Genomic DNA, 20,152 nt, shown 5'->3' with positions numbered 1-20,152 from the left:
ATGAGGCACGGTAGCCCATTTGAAAGCAAGCAATACAATCCAGAGGTCACAGATGTTAGCAGTTGCTGATGATTAAAAGAAAAAGTCTGCAGGCAGATCTGTGGCGTGCGGAGGGTTTACTGGGACTTGGCTGCCAGGGTGGGGTGGGGGACTCCTGTGCACCAAAAGCGGTATGGGGAAAATGAGAGAGTCCTTCCGTTCCGGCAGCCATCCCTGACTCCCAACAAAGTAGCAAGCAATAAATTAGAGTCAGTTACAAAAGGAGCAAGTGGGGAGAAGCCGGCCTCCCCCCAACTGCATCTCCATCACTGGGCCTTCACATCCGTGTCGGGATCCATCTCCGTCAGGACACACAAGGAGACGAGCTGGATGAGCCGCGTCACGGAGGCTGCGGAGGAAGAACAGGACACGTCAAGGCAAGAGGCATCGGCACAGGCGCATCTGCGACGGAGGGCTGCAATATCGGTGGGATGACCTACAGCAGGGGTTGCCCATGTGGTGGCGACGTGCCTGCAGAGGCATTCTGTGGTGCCTGCGGGGTCCCCCTCCACACCCCACCCCTGCTGAAAACTGGCCTTGAAAGAAGCACGTTATTGTAGTGGGCAGGGTGATACCCACAACAGTTCACCCAGTTTGCAAATACGCCCAGGGGCCCCAAAAGGTTGGTGACCCCTAGGGTGAAGGCTAAGAGTGGCAGATAGTTTTGAGGGTTCTTGCTACGATTTTACAAAAGAAAATCCTCTGGCCCAATCTAGGCATTGCACTCCGCCTATGCAACATGCATTTTGCATTTGGAATTAAGTACGGAGGGCAGGAACTACCCAGTGTAAGACAGCTATCATATTGCCTCCTGATCATCTCCAGGCTAAACGCACCCAGCTCCTTCAACAGTTCCTCACAGAACTTGAAAGAGCCAGGAATGTTTAGCCTGGAGAAGAGATTATAAAGGTGGTCATCTTCAAACAGCTGAAGGGCTGTCAGAGATGATGGAGCAAATTTGTTTTCTTGTCACTGCAGAGGATCTGATCTGAAACAGGAGTTCTAAATTACAAACGGTACCAGCCGTTTCAACAGTGGACACATGTTTGCCTATTTGTTCCGTATTTTTAAGCTCTGGCTGGATGGCCAAACCACCAGGGCTGCTGTAGCAGTGGATTTCCTGCATTGGCAGGGGGGCTGGACTAGATGATCTCTGAAGCCCTTCCAGCTCTATGATTTTTGCGATTGTGTTATTAACTTAATTTGCAAACTCTGGCTGAATTGTTTGGCCTGTCTAAATGACACAGACTTGGATGCTATTTGGTTATTTTACTGAAATCATTCTACTGGCTAGCAAAGGAGAAAAGACAAAGCAGGCTGCTGGCTTGCTCCTTCTGGATTCCATGCCCAGAACCCAATTTCCATCCTGAAGGTTAAGACTTCTAGGTCTTCCAGTAGCCCATATATGGTTTTTTGGGGGGAGGGGGGGAGCCAAGAAGCAGTCAACAAAATGGGGGCTCTCTTCCTGACTCACCCACGGCCCGACGCAGGCACTGTGGCCTCTTCTGCTCAGGGACCTGCACCACCAGGAAGTAGACAGGCAACCCGGAAGCGGCGATGGCAATACCGATGGCGGAGTTGATGGGGTCGCTGTAGAGGGGGACAGCTACCAGGAAGATGGTGCAGAGGCAGAATATGATGGGGAAGATTATACTGAGCTGGAGGGAACAGAAGGAGTCGTCAAGCAGGCGCCTGGCATTCTAAAACAGCCCCCACCCCTGCTTATTCCCCACCCTTCACACCAGGCTCTCCGAAGAACTGAGAGGGGGGCTGGTTCAGTCCAGCTACTGTAGCACAGGCAGCTGAGTGATATCACAAGAAAGGCCCCATCCACACCATACCTTTAAGGCAGTTTCATACCACTTTAAACAGTCCTGGCTTCCCCCAAAGAATCCTGGGAGTGTACCTTCTATAAACACCAACTTCATCTGGATACACATGTGGACAGTACATTGATCAATATGTGTAAACTAAAATGGACGTATAGGTGTTTAAATGTTTTGTTAATGTGAGCTAACAGGGTTTTCTTTTTTTTCCCTTTTTTTCTTCTTAAAAGTAATAAAAGAAATACTTTTTTAAAAAATGAATCCTGAGAATTATAGTTTGTTGAGGATGCTGAATGTTGTTAGGAGTCACCCACCCACCCCCATTCCCTTCACAGAGCTACAACTCCCAGAGTATGCTGCGAAGAGGGACTGATTTTTAAACTGCTCTGGGAATTACAGCTCTGTGAGGAGAACAGGGATCTCTTAACAACTCTCAGCACTCCTAACAAACTACAGTTCCCAGGACTCTTGAGGGGGGAGCCATGACTGTTTAAATGCATAGGGCAGATAGGCCAAAGGCAGAAAGGAGAGGGTCATGGCCTTTCGTTTGTCTCCAGCATCTAGTCTTCAAGAGTATACTGCCCCTAAACATGGAGGTTCCATTGAGCCTAACAGCTCTCTGCAGCCAGACTGTGAATGTGTTTATTCCTATTGAAGCCATCTTAAGCTAACAGCCGTTGCCACATCCTATGGTGAGAATACCCTCATTTTAATTGAATAACATTGGTTTCCAACACACAAACATACACACACACAGAGGTCTCACTGCTCTGCCTATTAAAGCTGAGCTCAGGTGTATCTCCCTCCCAATAGGAGCCTTGGCCACTGTGGCTAATGGCCCCCAGCCAAGAGGCGTTAGATTGCTGTGACTCGTGGACAGAATGCATACACTCTGCGAAACTGACATCTCATTTTTAGGACAGAGCTGGGCCAAGAGTAGACCAGAGTTCAAAGAGCCATCTGCATCTTGCTTTGCACATTTAAAGATGCATCAGCAGACAATGGGATTCTTTTCTTTTTTAAAAGACTGGTTTCAGGAGTTTCCCCTGCCTTACCTTGAGGGGACGTTCCTTTGATGGCTCCTTCCAGCGTAGATAGAGCTGCCCTGCAATCGACAGGCCCACAAAGAACCAGTAGCTGAAGCTGTAGTAGTTGATGAGCTTGAAGATGTCTTCTACACAGAGGTAGATCAGGGCCATGGCCCCCTGGGATAAATATGGAAAGAATGGTGCACAGCTGGGATAAACTCTCCTACCTTCCTGGAAGGTCACCGTCCACCCACACATATAGACGCATCTCTCCATAAAGCCCGCAGGAACAGAGCCTGTGACTCCATGAAGTCGGCCTTTCAAAATACGGCCACTCACATCTCCCAAAAAACCCCACAAGCATTCCTAGAACCACAGGTTCATGTTATTTTGGCTGCTGACTCATTGTATTTGATCTTAATCTTCCCTCCTGGAACTCAGACCAGATGTCTTGGTGGTTTCTAGGAGAGTCTCCCATCCAAGGCCCAACCTCGTCTCATAGATGGAACAATTTCTAGACCACTGTGGTCTGCAGGAGAACTGCTCCTGCAAGATCCAGAGATATCAGAAGCGCCCTCGCTCCACAGTAACTCGGAACAGGGCTTTTAGCGTGGCTACCCCTGTTCTGCGGAACAGCATTCCTATTGAGATACGACAGGCACCCATTATCTGCACTTTCTGGAAACAATTGGAGACGTTTTTGTTCCGACAAGCTCTCCCAGCTAGATGTAAAGGTCTCTGGCATGAGTGTCTGCTTTGCATTGTTAACTAAATTTAACTGCTGCTATTTTCTGTGTTCTTTTCAACTGTTTTCACCTGTTTGTATTGTGTTTTGTACATCACCTTGAGACGTGTGGAAGGCAATTGCACAATTATTTATTTATTTATTTATTTATTTATTTCATTTTTAAACCGCCCATAGCGAATAGCTCTCTGGGCGGTGAACAAGACAAGATTAAAATACAATATTACAATAAAATTACAATAAAATCAGCAACAAGTTAAACGGAAAAAAAATTAAATGAAACACATTGAACACTAAAATGCCTGGGAGTATAGCCAGGTCTTAACCTGGCGCCTAAAAGAAAGTACCGTAGGCGCCAGGCGTATCTCCACAGGTAGGCTGTTCCACAGTTCGGGGGCCACCACAGAAAAGGCCCTAGATCTAATAACAATCCTCCGGGCATCCTGATGAGTTGGTACCCGGAGGAGGGCCTTGGATATTGAACGAAGTGAACGGGTAGGTTCATAGCGGGAGAGGCGTTCCACAAGGTATTGTGGTCCCACACCGTGTAAGGCTTTATAGGTCAAAACCAGCACCTTGAATCTGGCTCGGAAACAAATAGGCAGCCAGTGCAGGCGGGCCAGGACAGGTGTTATATGCGCAGACCAGCGGGTCCTCGTTAACAACCTGGCTGCCGCATTTTGCACTAGCTGAAGTTTCCGAACGGTCTTCAAGGGCAGCCCTACGTACAGCGCATTACAGTAGTCCAGTCTAGAGGTTACCAGAGCGTGAACAACTGAGGCGAGATCGTCACTGTCCAGATAGGGGCGTAGTTGGGCTACTAAGCGAAGATGGTAAAACGCATTCCGTGCCACCGAGGCCACTTGAGCCTCAAGCGACAAGGAAGGGTCAAAAAGGACCCCCAAGCTACGAACCTGTTCCTTCAAGGGGAGTGTAACCCCATCTAGAACAGGATGAACATCCACCATCTGGGCAGGTAAAGAGCTCACCAACAGTGTCTCAGTCTTGTCTGGATTAAGTTTCAGTTTATTAGCTCTCATCCAGTCCATTATCGCGGTTAGGCAACGGTTCAGCACATCAACAGCCTCACCTGAAGAAGGTGAAAAGGAGAAGTAGAGTTGCGTGTCATCAGCGTACTGATGGCAACGCACTCCAAAACTCCTGATGACCGCACCCAGAGGCTGCATGTAGATGTTAAAGAGCATGGGGGACAAGACTGACCCCTGAGGGACTTCACAATGGAGAGTCCAGGGTGTCGAGCAATGTTCCCCAAGCACTACCTTCTGGCGACGATCCGCTAAGTAGGAGCAGAGCCACTGCCAAGCAGTGCCCCCAACTCCCAACTCCGCGAGCCTCCCCAGAAGGATACCATGGTCGATGGTATCAAACGCCGCTGAGAGATCAAGGAGAATCAACAGGGTCACACTCCCCCTGTCCCTCTCCCGACAAAGGTCATCATACAGGGCGACCAAGGCTGTTTCAGTGCCAAAACCAGGCCTAAAACCGGATTGAAACGGATCCAGATAATCGGTTTCATCCAAGAGCGCCTGGAGCTGGCCAGCGACCACCCGCTCCAGGACCTTGCCCAAAAAAGGGACATTCGCCACCGGTCTATAGTTGTTCAAAATATCTGGGTCCAAAGAAGGTTTCTTTAGAAGAGGTCTCACTACTGCCTCCTTGAGACTACCAGGGACTACTCCCTCTCTCAAGGAGGCGTTTATCACCTCTTTGGCCCAGCCGGTGGTTACAGCCCTGCTGGCCTTCACCAGCCAAGATGGGCAAGGATCAAGGGCAGACGTGGTCGCCCGCACCATTCCAAGCGCCTTGTCCACTTCCTCGAGCTGCACCAACTGAAACTCATCCAACAATGAAGGACAAGACCGCAATAATGATTATTATTACATTTTTCTAGGACACCTTTGAGCCATTTTTCATAGGTTGCCTTCCACATCAAAATGTGGCATTTGCCTTTTTTTAGAGAGTTTCAGCCTCCTGGCTGTAGAATCCAGGGGTTGAAAGGTATGTTAATCTGGCACAAGTCCCCACCACCACCAGGAAAATGGGCCACTTCCTAGTAAATTTTGGTTAATTAATCATATGCATTTTATTAATGAGTTATGTCTGCATATCACTAAAACAGTCCTGAAGGGAAAAGGCATACTTTTTCATATTTAGATTATACATGCACATTTCATAACAACTCAAAGAGACATTCTAAATGAGAAAGGTGGCAACAGCCACATAATTTTTTTCTAAGTACTAGTATGAAAATAATTCAACATTGTATTCAAAAATGTGTCCAATTAATGGGGGGGGGGCTTTTTAACTGATGAAAAGATTTTAGACGGCAATCTTATACCCACTTACCTGGGAAAAAGCCCCATTTAACTCAATGGAGATTTCCCTGAGTAGACATTTACAGGACTGCACAATTTAGGCTGCAATGCTAAACACACTTACAAAGGAGTAAGTCTGTAAGCACTGTGGAACTTACTTCTGAGTAAATATGCATCCAATTGCTCTGTGTGGGTGGGTGTATTCGGGGGTGGGGGGGTAACTGAAACACAACAGTACGATAAAGAAGCCTGCATTCCAAAACATTTGGCCTATAATAAATTCTATCTTTCCCATCCAACTCATTTAATCTATGAGATCCAGGCTGCAGTGTTTAGCCAATGAATCTCTGGAGGATTTCCTGTCTCCCCTCATAGACAGTGTTGTTCCTCTTGCTTGCAGAAGCCACCTGGAGCTATTGGGAAATAAGCTACCTTTTTTGGAAGACTGGTTTTCCTCTTCTCCCCCCCCCACAGCCCCCACAGCCCCCCACCTTACAGACTGGTTTTTTTTCCCTCTGAGACTTACATTAAAAAGCAGCGCTGGCACAGGTGTGAACCGCTTGACGTGGATCATGCAAATGGCATCGGGCAGGTGTCCCTCACGGGAACCAACAAAAAACAACCTGGCAAGAGTGAGTGAGCATCAGGAAGCTGCTGGCTGGAGACAGAGCAGAATCGCCCCAGATTGCAACCAAGATCCACAAGAGGACAGGGATAGGGTGAGGCTGTCCCTCTGGAATTTGGAGAGTTCCTGGAATCCATTGTGTCAACTCAAAGCAGAAGCTCAGGTCACACAGGAGAAACGGCTGCTCTCGAAGCAGTACAAGACCCCAGACTCCTGCAATCCCCCGTCAGTTGTGTCATTCCTATCAGCTGCCTACACTGCAGTCAGCACAGCAGTGTGGTGGTAAATCAGATGTGGGGAATTTTTGGCCCTCCAGATGCTGCTGAACTACAATTCCCATCAGCCCCACTCAGCATGGCCAATGGCCAAGAATAATGACAGCTGTAGTTCAGCAAAATCTGGAGGGCTAAAAGTTCCCCACACCTGTGGTAAATGCTGAAGTGCTGGTGCTCTTCATCAAAGTCCCTATATCTACACCCCTTCTATGACTATACACAAAAATACATTTTTGACCCATTAGGACACAACGGCTTTACTACCAAAGCCACTTTTTTTTAATCTCACACACCCCTTCTGTTTTGCTCATCACGCAGCCTGATGAAGAGTTCTGGTGGACTCCAAAGCTTGCTCACTATTTTTATTTCATAGAATCATAGAATAGTAGAGTTGGAAGGGGCCTATAAGGCCATCAAGTCCAACCCCCTGCTCAATGCAGGAATCCAAATCAAAGCATTCCCGACAGATGGCTGTCCAGCTGCCTCTTGAATGCCTCCAGTGTCGGAGAGCCCACTACCTCTCTAGGTAATTGGTTCCATTGTCATATGGCTCTAACAGGAAGCTTTTCCTGATGTCCGGTTGAAATCTGGCTTCCTGCAACTTGAGCCCATTATTCCGTGTCCTGCACTCTGGGACGATCAAGAAGAGATCCCGGCCCTCCTCTATGTGACAACCTTTCATGTAATTTATTTATTTATTTATTATCTGATTTATATCCCGCCCTTTCTCCCAGCAGGAGCCCATATTTTGAGACATTTTGGTTGGCTTTTTTTCCCCTTCAAAATAAAAGTGGCAGTTTAACCCTTAGCCAGGTGTACTGATGTAGCCTACTTCTTCCTCTGCTTAATTTAGTTGGTGAGTCTCCGTCTGAGACAAGCTTGATTTGTTTGGCACGCAGAGACTTGACGTATCTAGGAGGGTGACATAATGCTGGAAAATTAAGTCGTGGCCCTTTCTCTTTGTTCCACTGCACCACTAGAGCAAAATCATAAGCAGAGCCTTGAAGCTGGATCAGACCAAAGGCCCATCTAGTCTAGTATCCTGTCCTCACAGTGGTCAACCCCAGAAGCCTCTGCGAAGCCCACAAACAGGACGTGAGCACAACAGCAACTCTCTCCACCTGGGATTCCCAGCAACTGGCTTTCAGAGACACAATGCCTGCAACAGTGGAGGTAGAACACAGCCAGCTAATGGACCCTGAATAGGGTTGCCAGGCTCAGGGCCTGACACTGATCCTGTATCTTTAGGGGAAGTGAAAGTCAGCCAAGTGCAGGTGTTCTTGCAACCCTGTAATGGAAAAAACCACAAGGTGGAATTCTCCCTTCCCCCTGCACCACTTTTAAAGATATAGAAGACCTCTTGGTTGCCAGGCCCTGACTCTAAGAGGTCTTCTGCATCTTTAAAAGTGGTGCAGGGGGAAAGGAGAATTCCACCTTGTGGTTTTTCCCATTGAGGGTTGCAAGAACATCTGCACTTGGCTGACTTTCTCTTCTCCTAAAGATACAGGATCAGTCTCAGGCCCTGAACCTGGCAACCCGAACCCTGAGTGAGTTTCTATGGGCCAGTTCAGGCATTTATTTTTCCTCACACACGGAGACTTTACCAGATGGTTTCAGAGGCGGGAGACTTCTGTGCAAAACAGCATCTTTGGGGAAAAGTAGGAAGTTATCAAGCCTGAGTGGGTGAAAGGCTACTTTCTGAGCAGCCTCTCTGGTGTGGTGACATTTTTCCCCCATTTGATACAAACAGTGCCTCAGGTGAAATTGAATGGGTAAACTCACACATGGAAGGACTTCAAAAATAAATGTTGAATGAATCTCAGGGCAGGGAGACACACGCAGGTTACCTGGAGGCTGCTAAGATGGACGCATTAAGGCCCCCAAAGCACGACAAGGCTACAGCAAAGGGGATTGTCCAGTTCATAACTCCAAAAACTTGATCGGCAAACGTCTGGAAGGAAGAGGACAAGAGAACAAAATGAGCTGGTGAATGCTTTTGGCTGGGGGTTTCTAGTAAAAATATCATTCCCAACTCAATAGGAGACCCTTCTGTCTGTATTAGAAGATGCAGAGAGAAAAAATCCTTGTTTTTCTTTCAGTGCAAATCCTTGCAACAAAATTGTTCCTGAATTGCCACTCCAGTTATTTCCTATTGTACTGACCTCCTTTGAAGTTATTTTAAGTACATTATCAAATTTAAAGGCCCCCATGGCAGCAGCCAAATGGATTCCAAAGTGAACTGCGGGGGGGGGGGGAGCTACTCACCACTGCAACAGCTTCACTTGTCAATATTTCCATCTTGCTCAGCACTGTGTAATATGCCACGTTGGTCATGATGTAGATCACTGTTACAATGGGCATTGAGATGCCAATGGAGAGGGGCAGGTTCCTAAGGAAGGGCAACGAGGAAAAAAATGTGAAGTCTTTTCCACCTCCCTCTTTATCCTTCCCTTGGCACCACTCCTGCACCCTAATAATACCCAGGGCTAGCGGAATACACTGAAAACCCCAGAACTACTACAAAACTGGTCCCTAGGTCCAACTCCCAGAATTCTCTGCTTCCCAAGGCCTAGCTCCCAGAATCCCCTGCTTCCCAGCTCCCAGAATTCCCTCCTCCTTATGTAGCCTATAAAACTCATTGTCATCCTCTGGCTTCCTGTTTGATTTGCTTGTTTGGTTTTAAAAAATGAGAAAATTATGACAGAGGATTTTAAAAAAATGAAAATGCACCAGCTAAGCAGAAATATTGTGCTTGATTCTCTTTATTAACTAAACTTTCTGTTTCTGTAAAATGTATGAATTAGGGGTCACTTTACTTCAGTAAAAATTGCCGCCGCCTCCCTCTTATCCTAACTTTCTTTAATGCAATTAAATCAATATTTCTCCCAAGCTCCCTTTAAACAATTTTTTCAACTGAAAGTGGATCTTTAGATTTCCAATTACAGCTTGCTCTGAAAAATCCAATACATGTTATGCTAGACTTGGCACAGCATCCCTTTCATTGCCAAACTTAAAAGAGAACCCAAGTATGCTAGGATCTGAGCCATTCAGCAATCCTCTGGTAGTGATGGAATGCCTGGCTATGAACACTAGATGGCAACCCCTGTCCACAAGGGCTGATCCAGGCCCAAAGCCCATTAATTCCAAATGAAATTTGGAGCAAGAGAATTCAGTCGCTTGTGGGAGTGGGAGAGATCACTGAATTTCTTTCTCCACCACACACACATTTCCCTCTTTTTACATATTGGATGATGTGCAAGCAAGAGGGAGAGCACTTGCTCAGTTGTCAAAAAAAGGTCCAGCTAACTACTCTGTAGGCAAAGTATGGAGAAACCTTTTATCATTTTTTCTGGAGCAGAAAGCCCAGCTAAAGTCTGGAGATAGTCTGAAGACAGAGACATTAACAGAGGTACTTGAAGCTAGTCAATTCCAGTTCCTTCCCAATTCCTCCCTTTGCAATCAGAGCACAGATTTTAAGGTCTTTACAGAACATGGGGACAGGGAACAATGTTGCTTGTCCCCAATGATGTCACAGACACTGTCCAACAGGTGCTTGCAGCCACATTGCACATGGTATACCAAACTGCACCCATCTCACAAGCTGGGAAATTTTCCCTGCAAATGCTGACCTTTCAGGGTTCTTAATTTCTTCCGTGACAAAATTGAGGGTGTCCCAACCAGAGTAGGAGAAGAGGGCAGAGTAGAGGGCCAACGCAATGTCCCCTGTGTGCCAAGAGGATCCTTCAAAAGAGTCTGCAAAGTTTTCCGAATGTCCTGTAGGGAAAGATCACCACTTCCATGTCAATCACTTTAATTTCTCATCATGATGAAAAAACATCATGCCTGAGGAAATCTGAAGGGATACAATCAGCCAACTCTGCTGTTATGTCTATGACATCCATTCATACACGCAAACCATCATTTAATGCTTATAGTCACCAAGTAAAGGTTGAGAAGGACTTTCTCTATTAAGAGTGCTACATCAGCACTAAACCAGTGTGGAGGGGGGTGGGGGGTCAACCTGGAGAACCAACGGTGGAGATTTGAGTACCTTGCCCAATGCGGACTATGCCGGCAATGATCACTGCAATGAGAGCCAGCACCTTGGCATAGGTGGACAGATCCTGCACTCGGGTGCCCCATTTCACATAGGCACAGTTCACAAAAGTGAGGAAGCCTAGAAGAGAAAACAAATCAGGGTCAGCCCTGAGACAAGGGTCCCCTGGACCCTGTCAACTCCCCACACACACACACCTCATTTTGTTTCCACACATGCACACACCAAAGCCCAAGAGAGGACATGTTGAATCCTTCCCCTGTCCAATTCTGAACCCTAAAGATCCTCTAACACACACACACACCCATAAATGCACATATCAGCCAGCCAACGCTCTGTTTTTAAAGAGAGAGAGAGGGATACACCTGCCTTGGAATCTTTCTGTTGCAATCTGCTTATTTTGTCAGTGCCAAGGCAGGGGACCTTGTGGGGAATCTCCTAGGGGACACATGCCAGTGATGGATGGGGCCAGAGGCAAAAGTAGGTGGAACAACAGATGCAACTCTTACCTTGCCTTAAGTAAAATACAAATCAGTTTTATAGACATGCATTTCCCCATCCAGGCAAGTGAGGGGCAGCATCATAGTTCGAGGACACGTTCCAGCCAGGCAAGAGCACGTGAGGAGGGCATGCAGCAGGATTGGGAAGGGGCCTATTGAGGGGCAGACAGAGAAGCCTCGAGGGCCACATTTGGCCCGTGGGCCTGAGGTTCCTCACCTTTGTCTCAGCAGCTCCACATGGATTCAGTGGAAGAGCAAACAAGGCCTCAAGAGGCTAGGGACCCCCACAGCCTGGCACGCTTGGACCAAACTTTCCTGGGCTTCCTCGGACTGATGGGGGTGGCTGCACCCCCTGGGTGTGCCTACATGGGATCTGGGTGACCTGACGAAGGAAGAGGCTCATCTTCCCACCCCTTGCATTGCCCCGTTACTGCAGGTACCTTCTTGTGATGGAAGGGGCACCTGCCTCTGTGCGCCTGCCTGCACGTGGGTGTGATGACTGTGCTGAGGGGGGGGGGTTACACATGGGCAAGAGTGTGTGGCCCTTAGAAGGACTGCCATGGGGCCCTGGTGCTGGAAAAGGTTAACCATCTCTAGTCCAGGTCAAGGCGCGTGGGAGGCCAGCCCCACTCCCATTCCGACTCCCACCACCCCAGGGTCACAGGATGAGGTCCTCGCATTCAGACAGTCACTTATATTATTTATTATTATTTATATCCCGCCCTTCCTCCCAGCAGGAGCCCAGAGAAGCAAACAAAAGTACTAAAAACACTTTAAAACGTCATAAAAACAGCTTTTACATATATTTATTTCTTACATTTCTACCCCGCCTTTCTTGCCATGATAGAGACCCAAGGCGGCTTACATATGGTTCCCAGGCGGTCTCAAATCCAGGCACTGACCAGACTTGACCCTGCTTGGCTTCAGCAGGGAGTTGGCCACATGTGCCTTCAGACCATATAGGGGAGAAAGGTGCATATTCCTGAGAGATCATTATGGGGCGGGGGCTAAATCCAAACCCTGATTCTGTGCAACACCAGTTTCAAAAGGGGGAGGCTTTTCTCTTGCCCAGCTGACTGTAGGGCTTCTGTTTAGTTTACCCCCATGGAAAAATGAATGAGCACCACTGAGCTTGACCCTCTCTGCACAGCTTGGCCTTTCAGCTCTACTTCCTCCCTGGCGCTCTTTCTGAGTCACGCTGGGTTGTGTGACGCAAGAGAGAGTGACAAAGAGAGAGTGTTGGGAAGTGGCTATTGGCTAACTAGTTTAGCTAGGATGGGTGCATGGGTGGGAAATAGACAGACAAGTCACCCTTGTCCAAGGAGGAGCACTTTGCCCCAGCTAAGAGGATATATTATCAGAGCTTGGAAAAGTTACTTTTTTTGAACTACAACTCCCATCAGTCCCAGCCAGCATGACCACTGGATTGGGCTGATGGGAGTTATAGTTCAAAAAAGGAACTTTTCCAAGCTCTAGTATTAGTTCCCCACAGGCACTGCATATTTGCCATCCAAGAGGTATGTGGAGTTGACCGAAAGGATGATGGGAAACGGGATGCAACACACAGTTTCTATCTCCTGTTCCTAGGCCTGGGAAGGAGTGGGGCCTCATGCTTTGGAGTTCAGTGGTGCAGTGCCTGTTTTCCATGCCAGAGGTTCCAGGTTCAGTCTCTATCTCCAGGTAGCCTCCCCGTCTGAAACCCCGGAAAGCCACTGCTAGTCAGTGTTGACAATGCTGAGCTGGACAGACCAATGGTTTGACCTGGTATAAGGCAAGTTCAGCTCTTATGTCTTAAGGGAAAGGATTTAGCTCACTGGCACAGCATCTGCTTTGCATGCAGAAGGTCCCAGTTTCAATCACCAGCATCTCCAGTTGAGGCTGGGAAAGGCCATTGCCTGAAACCCCAGACAGCTGCTGCCAGTCAGTGTTGACAATGCTGAGCTAGAAGGACCCCCACTATCCCTGCCTGTTCAATCTTTCTGCAGTAGGGACTGGAGAGGGTTGCTCAAATGTGATCTTCAGTAAGTACGTGGTGATTCTCCAGGGCTCTGTCTAACCGCTCACCCACACTGTTCCCACAAGTAGAACCCATCTCCCTGCGGTAATGGAGGCCCCAGCAAAATCCGCTCTGGGTTTGAGTCCAAACTTTCAAGGAGCTGTCCAAAGGAGTGGTCTCCGCACTTCAAGAAGGATGCAGACAAACTGGAACAGGTTCAGAGGAGGGCAACAAGGATGATCAGGGGCTGGAAACAAAGCCCTGTGAGGAGAGACTGAAAGAACTGGGCATGTTTAGTCTGGAGAAATGAAGACTGGGGGGAGATATGATAGCACTCTTTAAGTATATGAAAGGTTGCCACACAGAGGAGGGCCAGGATGTCTTCTCGATCGTCCCAGAGATGGACACAGAATAAAGGGCTCAAGTTGCAAGAAGCCAGATTTCGACTGAACGTCAGGAAAAACTTCTTAACTGTTAGAGCCATACGACAATGGAACCAATTACCTAGAGAGGTAGTGGGCTCTCCAACACTGGAGGCATTCAAGCAGCAGCTGGACAGTCATCTGTCATGAATGCTTTGATTTGGATTCCTGCATTGAGCAGGGGGTTGGACTTGATGGCCTTATAGGACCCTTCCAACTCTACTATTCTATGATTCTATGAAAGTGCTCCTTAAACAGCTCCTTGAAAATTCAGACCTAAACCTGGAGCGGATTCCACTCCCTCACTGACAGGGAGCTATCAGCCCCCATCGTTCTGCAGGGTGGCTGTTAAGTATGAACTCTCCAACCACAGAGGTCCTTTAGGGCCCACCAGCACCCCACCCCAGAAAAGTAACAGGTGGGAACAGTAGACGTCAAGAATGCAAGCGAGGTGTGTGAAGAACAACAAGGGCCATGATTAACCTGCGAACAAAGATCCAGAGTTCAAACAAGATAGAGGGAGGTGAGTCTTCCTGGAAAGAAAAAGAAGCTTGTTGTTTATCCCTTTCCGGCTCCTGTTGCTTTTACATTCCATCCTTCTAACCTTGATCTTTATTCCAGGAACAATTTGTTGTGACTCAAGGGGCTGTGTGGGATTCGGCTTCCTGCCAGAGACCCAAACCAGGGACTGTGGGGCAGGGAGGGAGAGAGCGGAGGGTGGCACCCAGCCTGCATGCTTCCCCCCCTTGCTTCGATGGTGAGGCTGCCGCTTCCCTGTTGGCAAATGGAAGAGGGGAACTGGGGACACCTCAAAAGCAACACTCTGCGTCTTTATAAACAAGGCAATAAATTCCTCTTCCTTATCAGGATTGCGACATGCTTAGAACAGAGAAACTGCGGGTGACCGTGAACTGCTCACTTTTCCACATTTGCTCCAGTGACTCTCCAGTAAGCGGTTCTGGGCACCCCACCCGCCAAGCCTGCACTAAAGCCACCTTTTCCATCCCGGCCAAGTTCCTGAATAATCTCTATTTAGGCTAGATGAGATCCAACCAGGAATGGAAGCCCCATGTGTGAGCAAACCCCCTGGACCCCAAACATCTAGCACAGATAGGGATAGAACTATCCTTCCTATTCCTTCAACCCACTGAAAAAAAAAACAAGTCAAATGGTGTACCTCACGCCCAGCTAGAAATGTACTGCAGGAGTCCAGGTTGCTAATTTTTGAACAATTCTGACACTGAGGATGCTTCTGAGCATGGACAAAGAGCTTTTCCCTTATTAAAGGGAGGTAGCCACCGTTTTCAAAACAGATCTAAAGCCTCAGCAATAGGAATCTTGTCTTGAGGATGACATTCTGAACAAGCAAGTAGGAATCTCAACCAGGAGACAATCTTACACCCAAAGTGTCTGGGGCAAGGTAGCCATTAAGAGAACATCTTTGGGCAAGGGGGTCTCAGCTCAAAGCAGAAACGCAGAGGGCTGCCTTAGGAAAGCTTCTCTCTCTCTCTCGTCTGACTGAACTTCAGCTTCCTTATCTGTGAATTGGGATTAAAAACACTGGCCTACCTTACAGGGCTGTTGTTCCTGAGTTAATGTACGTGAAGCACTTACACAGGAAGTTGCCATACAGTGAGTCAGACCATTGGGCCGTCTAGTTCGTCTACACCGACGTGCAGCGGCTCTCCAAGAATGCTCTACCACTGAGCTACAGCCCTTTCCCTAAAGGGAAATCCAGGGCACAGGAGGTGGGGGAAGCCACATAAATAATTAGGGAAGGATATTATTCTCTGCTCTAACCCTCTCCCCACCACCACCACCACCTTCCATTTGCTTGAAGGTAGCACCGTACAACCCAGAATATCAGCCTGCCTCCCAATCCCCACTAACTTTCACGCCTGAATCTCCAGGCCCACATCAAGGCCCATGCCTTCCTTAGCTGGCACATTCCTGTGTGTTGCAACGGGAGTGGTTCGGGGAGCCTGACGCTGCATTTGTCGCCAGCTGGATCCGGACAACAGCTGCCGACTCAGCACGCTGCTGAGAGAGACTGAGAATTACCCGCTGGGTTAGGAGGAACAGAAAGCGAGAGCCTCAGAGGAGAAGCTTGTGCCGGGTTTAGCCGGTGCAGGGGATCACCGGACCATGAGTCAGAAATGCTCGACATGAAAACAGTGCCCCTCTGAGCATGTTCAAAGTGTCTCTCCCTCCCTGTGGTTCAACTGCATCCATGCTGGTCCGTCCAAGGCAGCAGGCTGTATCTAAACATTAAGCCCCGAGTATGTGCAGAGCTGTCCACATGCAAACACTTTAGCTTTCAGCCATCTCGTCTTTCACAGCAGTGGACACTCAGGACCTCTGAGTTCTTCTTAGGGAACTCTCTAGAGCTCTGGCAGGGAGGAATGTGGCTTGGTAGGTTGCAGTAGGGACAGAGAGTAGGGGCTAAGGGGGTGGTAAAGATGTCTGCCAGGCTGGCATCTTTTCCTTCAGCAAGATGGCTACGCCCGCTCAGGCAGAAATATCTATCCACCTTGGAATTGACACTCAAAGGTGCAGGGTTAATTTCTAACAAACAGGCAGCTGACAAAAGCAGAGGAGCCCTGATGTTAATCAAGGGAGTAATTGTCTTTTATGAGAAGTGGGTTCTATTAGGGGACATGACACCCAGCAGCGGGCCTTATCTGAGAACATCAGAAGAGCCTGCTAGATCAGGCCAATAGCTCATCTGTTCTCAGGATGCCCATTATGGGAAGCCCACATGCAGGTCCTGAGCGCAAGAGCACTCTCCCCTCCTGCCATTTCCAGCAACTGGTATTCAGCGGCATCCCACCTCCATACTGAGATAACAGCCGTATCTATTGGTTATACGGAGAAGCAGTTATGCCCCTTCCCCAAAAAAATCTGCTCCCCCACCCCCCAAAAAAACTGGGTACAGAGTGGAACTCAGCAGTTGGAGCCACACTGGTGGTAGAGGTAGGGTTGCCAGGTCCATGGCCTGAGACTGATCCTGTATCTTTAGGAGAAGAGAAAGTCAGCCAAGTGCAGGTGTTCTTGCAACCCTGTAATGCAGTGATTCTCAAACGGTGCACCCAGGCACACTGGTGCGCCCTAAGAGGTGGCTAGGTGTGCCTCAAATATTATGAAAGTATATTTTAAAAATTAGAGGAAACCCATTTGTATAGGGTAAGTAATGGTTTTCTATAGTTTATTTTTATTCATAGTTTAAAATATATTAATATATTTTTAATTTTGTACACGAAGTGTGCCAGAAAATTTTTATGTTTTACGGTGCACCGCGAACCAAAAAGGTTTGAGAACCACTGCTGTAATGGGAAAAGCCACAAGGTGCAATTCTCCCTTCCCTCTGCACAACTTTTAAAGATATGAAAGACTTTTGATACAGGATCAGGATCAGTCTCAGGGATCGAACCTGGCAACCCTAGGCGGGGGAGTCAGGATTCCTGAGTCTCATGCGCAGTTCTAGAAGCCCAAGATGGAGCTCTACAGTCTTTTTGGCAAAAAAGCCTGAAGCTTCCTGATTCTCTCCTCCCCGCCCCCCACAGGTACGAAGATTCAAAACCATTGCCAAGGAAGGGAAGAGTTGCCCAGAATGGAAAGGGAAGGTCATGGAAAGATAAAGGAACAATGAAAGATTAGCTAATGAGGGAAAGGCTGCCCCTTCAACTTATCTGAGGCTGAATCAGCTCAGGCATTGCCAAGGCATTTTTTTCCTTCAAAAAGAAACCTCCTCCCTCCCTCCCTCCTTCACACACACACACACACACAAACACACACACCTGTGCTTTGGGGTACCTGCCCCCCAGGCCCACCCAATCCTTCCCAATCCCTTCCCACATCACCCCCCCTGGTGGTCTCACTCACAGATGCAGACGGCAGCCAAGAGACGGCCAGCCAGGTAAGGCGCCTCGCAGGATGGGAAGATGGGTTGCACCAGATAGTTGGCGAAGGTGATGGCAATGACTGCCTGGCTGGTGGGCTCAATGATGAGGAGAGAGGTCCAAAGGCGGATGAAGGCTGGCAGCTCCCCAAAGGCCTCCAGGATATATGCGTAGCTGGCCCCTGATTTTTTGATGGTGGTGCCCAGTTCGGCATAGCAGAGAGCCCCAAAAACAGAGAAGAGGCCCCCTGCAGCCCAGATGACGAGGGAGAGGCCGTAAGAGTCACTGTACATCAACACGCCCTTGGGCGAGACAAAGATGCCAGAGCCAATCATGTTGCCCACGATCAAGCAGACGCCGTTGAGCAGGGAGATCTCCTTCTTCAGTTTCATGGAGTCCTCAGGGGGCTGGCTGGAGGAGTTCGCGAGGGGCTGGCCAGAGGAGGCTGAAGTCCCATTGGGAATCGTGTCGGTGGAGTGGTCATCCTGCGTGGCGGCCACATAACGGGTGGTCTTGGCCATAGCTTGGCAATAAGATGAAGAGTCCAGTTACAGCTCTGCCTCTAAAAAGCGCCACCTGCATCCCCCAAAAAGCCAGCTTTCTCCTTCAAGGGGTGCTATTTGCAACAGGGTATTGGCAAGCGTTGGGGGAAAAGAGGCTGGGATGTGGCTGGCTTGTTCGGGTGGGTAGAAAATTGAATCAGGGTGTCTCTTGCCTTCCCAAGGTGATGCTTACTATACCAGCAGGCAGACAAGAGTTAGAAGGGCACAGATGTCCCTCTGCCTCCCAAATATTGGGATCCAGGCCCTTGTTCTTTCCTATGAAAGGCTGCAAAAGATAGGCACCACCCCTTGATCCTAATCTCTGGAAGGTGACTCTAGCGGGTAAAGTGAGCGGGCTTAGCATTCTAGGTTACCAGGACACCATCTCTGAAATCTGAAAGGCCCCCCAAAAGTAACATATGGGTAATCTAAGGCATGGGTCTTCAACTTGTGGGTCAGGACCCACTGAAGGGTCACAGTCTGATCTAAGATGGGTCGCAACAGCAGCAAATATATGGTACAAATTAAGATATGGATCCCCAAAGGCATGTTTGGATTAAAGATGAGTCTCACGTCTGAAAGGTTGAAGACTACTGATAGGAACGTAGGAACCTGTCAGACCAATTGGTCCATCTAGCTCAGTATTGTCTACACTGACTGGCAGTACCTCTGCAAGGTTTCAGACAGGGGACATTCCCACCCTTACCTGTAGACACCAGTGACTGAATCTGGGACCTTCTGCATGCAAAGGAGATGTTGCAACGCTGAACTACTCCCTGTAGATCTAAGAGGTCAGGAACCAGGGGCTGTGGGTTTCATATTTTGCCCAGAGAGAGGGGAGTGGTTCCTAGTGGATAGAGCACAGGGAGATGGGAGCCAGGAACAGAGGGTTTTCAGCTTTGAGAGCTGTTCTGGGACAAGGATAGGAATAAAGAGTCCTCTCCACCCCCACCCACCCCCCACAGTATTATTAGAGGACAGGAAGAGGGATAGAAAGGGGGATGATGTAAAAGAGAAACTGACAGACACTCACCGTCCCAGGCTGAGTTCCTTCTCCTGCTCTGTCAGCCTATCCCCACTGCCAGCTTAAGGATAAAGAAAAAGAAGCTGCCAGAACAGCACTTTTAACATGAGGAACTAACCAGGGTTGCCGGGGGTGGGATGAGGGGGGGTAAAGGAGGGTGAGCCATTGACCGAGTCCAAGGTCCGTCTGGTGCCAGGTGGGGGCAGGGGGAGCCTACCTCAGTGCTACGGAAGATAAGGGGACTGGCAGTGCCTCCGGAGTGCCCCATGACCAAGCCCTCCGAGAACCGTAGAGACTCCTTGCAGAAATGCCTCAGGCTTGCAAGCTCGCACAGCGCTATCTGTTTCCTGCAGCAGCCCCCTTCTGCATCCAGTGGGACACCAAGCCTTCAAGTCACACAGAGCACCTCTTCAGAGGCAAAGAGACTTGAGCAAATCAGCAGCTTGCTAGTGCTACCAGCACAACTGGTTCAAAAAAACCGGTAACAGCTCTGACGGTAGACCAGCCTGTTGGATTAGGTTGGATAGAAAATCCACAACCCCACCCAACTTCTCCACTGTGGTTTCTAGGAGTAGGTGAGTCTCGGAGAACATGAGTTTGTTTAAAAATGGGGGGGGTGTGACTTGGCAAATGAAAGGCAAGCAGGAATCCAAAATGTCTGGGCTATACAGAATGTAGTGTAGAATGGCAGACATCCGAGTCACAATGAACTCTTCTTCAGACAGAAAGGCTCCTGTGCAACTCAAAAAACACTTGCTACCCTGTCCAGAACTATTGCTCCAGTCCAACCCACACCCTGCATCCTGGCAACTTTGGAATAAGTTTCTGGGGCAAAAGA

At 48.6% G+C, this 20,152-nt stretch overlaps 1 protein-coding gene across 3 annotated transcripts; it reads right to left on the bottom strand.

Moving 5' to 3' along the window:
• Positions 1-99: 99 nt before the first annotated feature.
• Positions 100-19,685, bottom strand: SLC7A7 (solute carrier family 7 member 7). 3 transcript variants are annotated; one of them, XM_061588208.1, is made up of 12 exons: positions 19,532-19,685; positions 19,324-19,375; positions 18,997-19,137; positions 17,732-18,271; positions 10,926-11,051; positions 10,504-10,648; positions 9,140-9,263; positions 8,722-8,825; positions 6,501-6,597; positions 2,921-3,070; positions 1,514-1,697; positions 100-388 (listed from the first exon to the last, which is right to left on the bottom strand). In XM_061588208.1, the coding sequence occupies exons 4-12, from the start codon at positions 18,267-18,269 to the stop codon at positions 306-308; spliced, it is 1,551 nt and encodes a 516-aa protein (XP_061444192.1). In that variant the 5' UTR covers positions 18,270-18,271; positions 18,997-19,137; positions 19,324-19,375; positions 19,532-19,685; the 3' UTR covers positions 100-305. The 3 variants fall into 3 exon arrangements, with proteins under 3 accessions (XP_061444192.1, XP_061444193.1, XP_061444194.1); XM_061588209.1 differs by lacking the exon at positions 18,997-19,137; XM_061588210.1 differs by lacking the exon at positions 19,324-19,375.
• Positions 19,686-20,152: the final 467 nt, after the last annotated feature.

This window comes from Rhineura floridana, chromosome 11 (genome assembly GCF_030035675.1).
Source record: "Rhineura floridana isolate rRhiFlo1 chromosome 11, rRhiFlo1.hap2, whole genome shotgun sequence".
NCBI classification, from domain to species: domain Eukaryota; kingdom Metazoa; phylum Chordata; class Lepidosauria; order Squamata; family Rhineuridae; genus Rhineura; species Rhineura floridana.
Note: the sequence above shows the minus strand (reverse complement) of the source record. Positions and strands in the feature narration are given on the sequence as shown.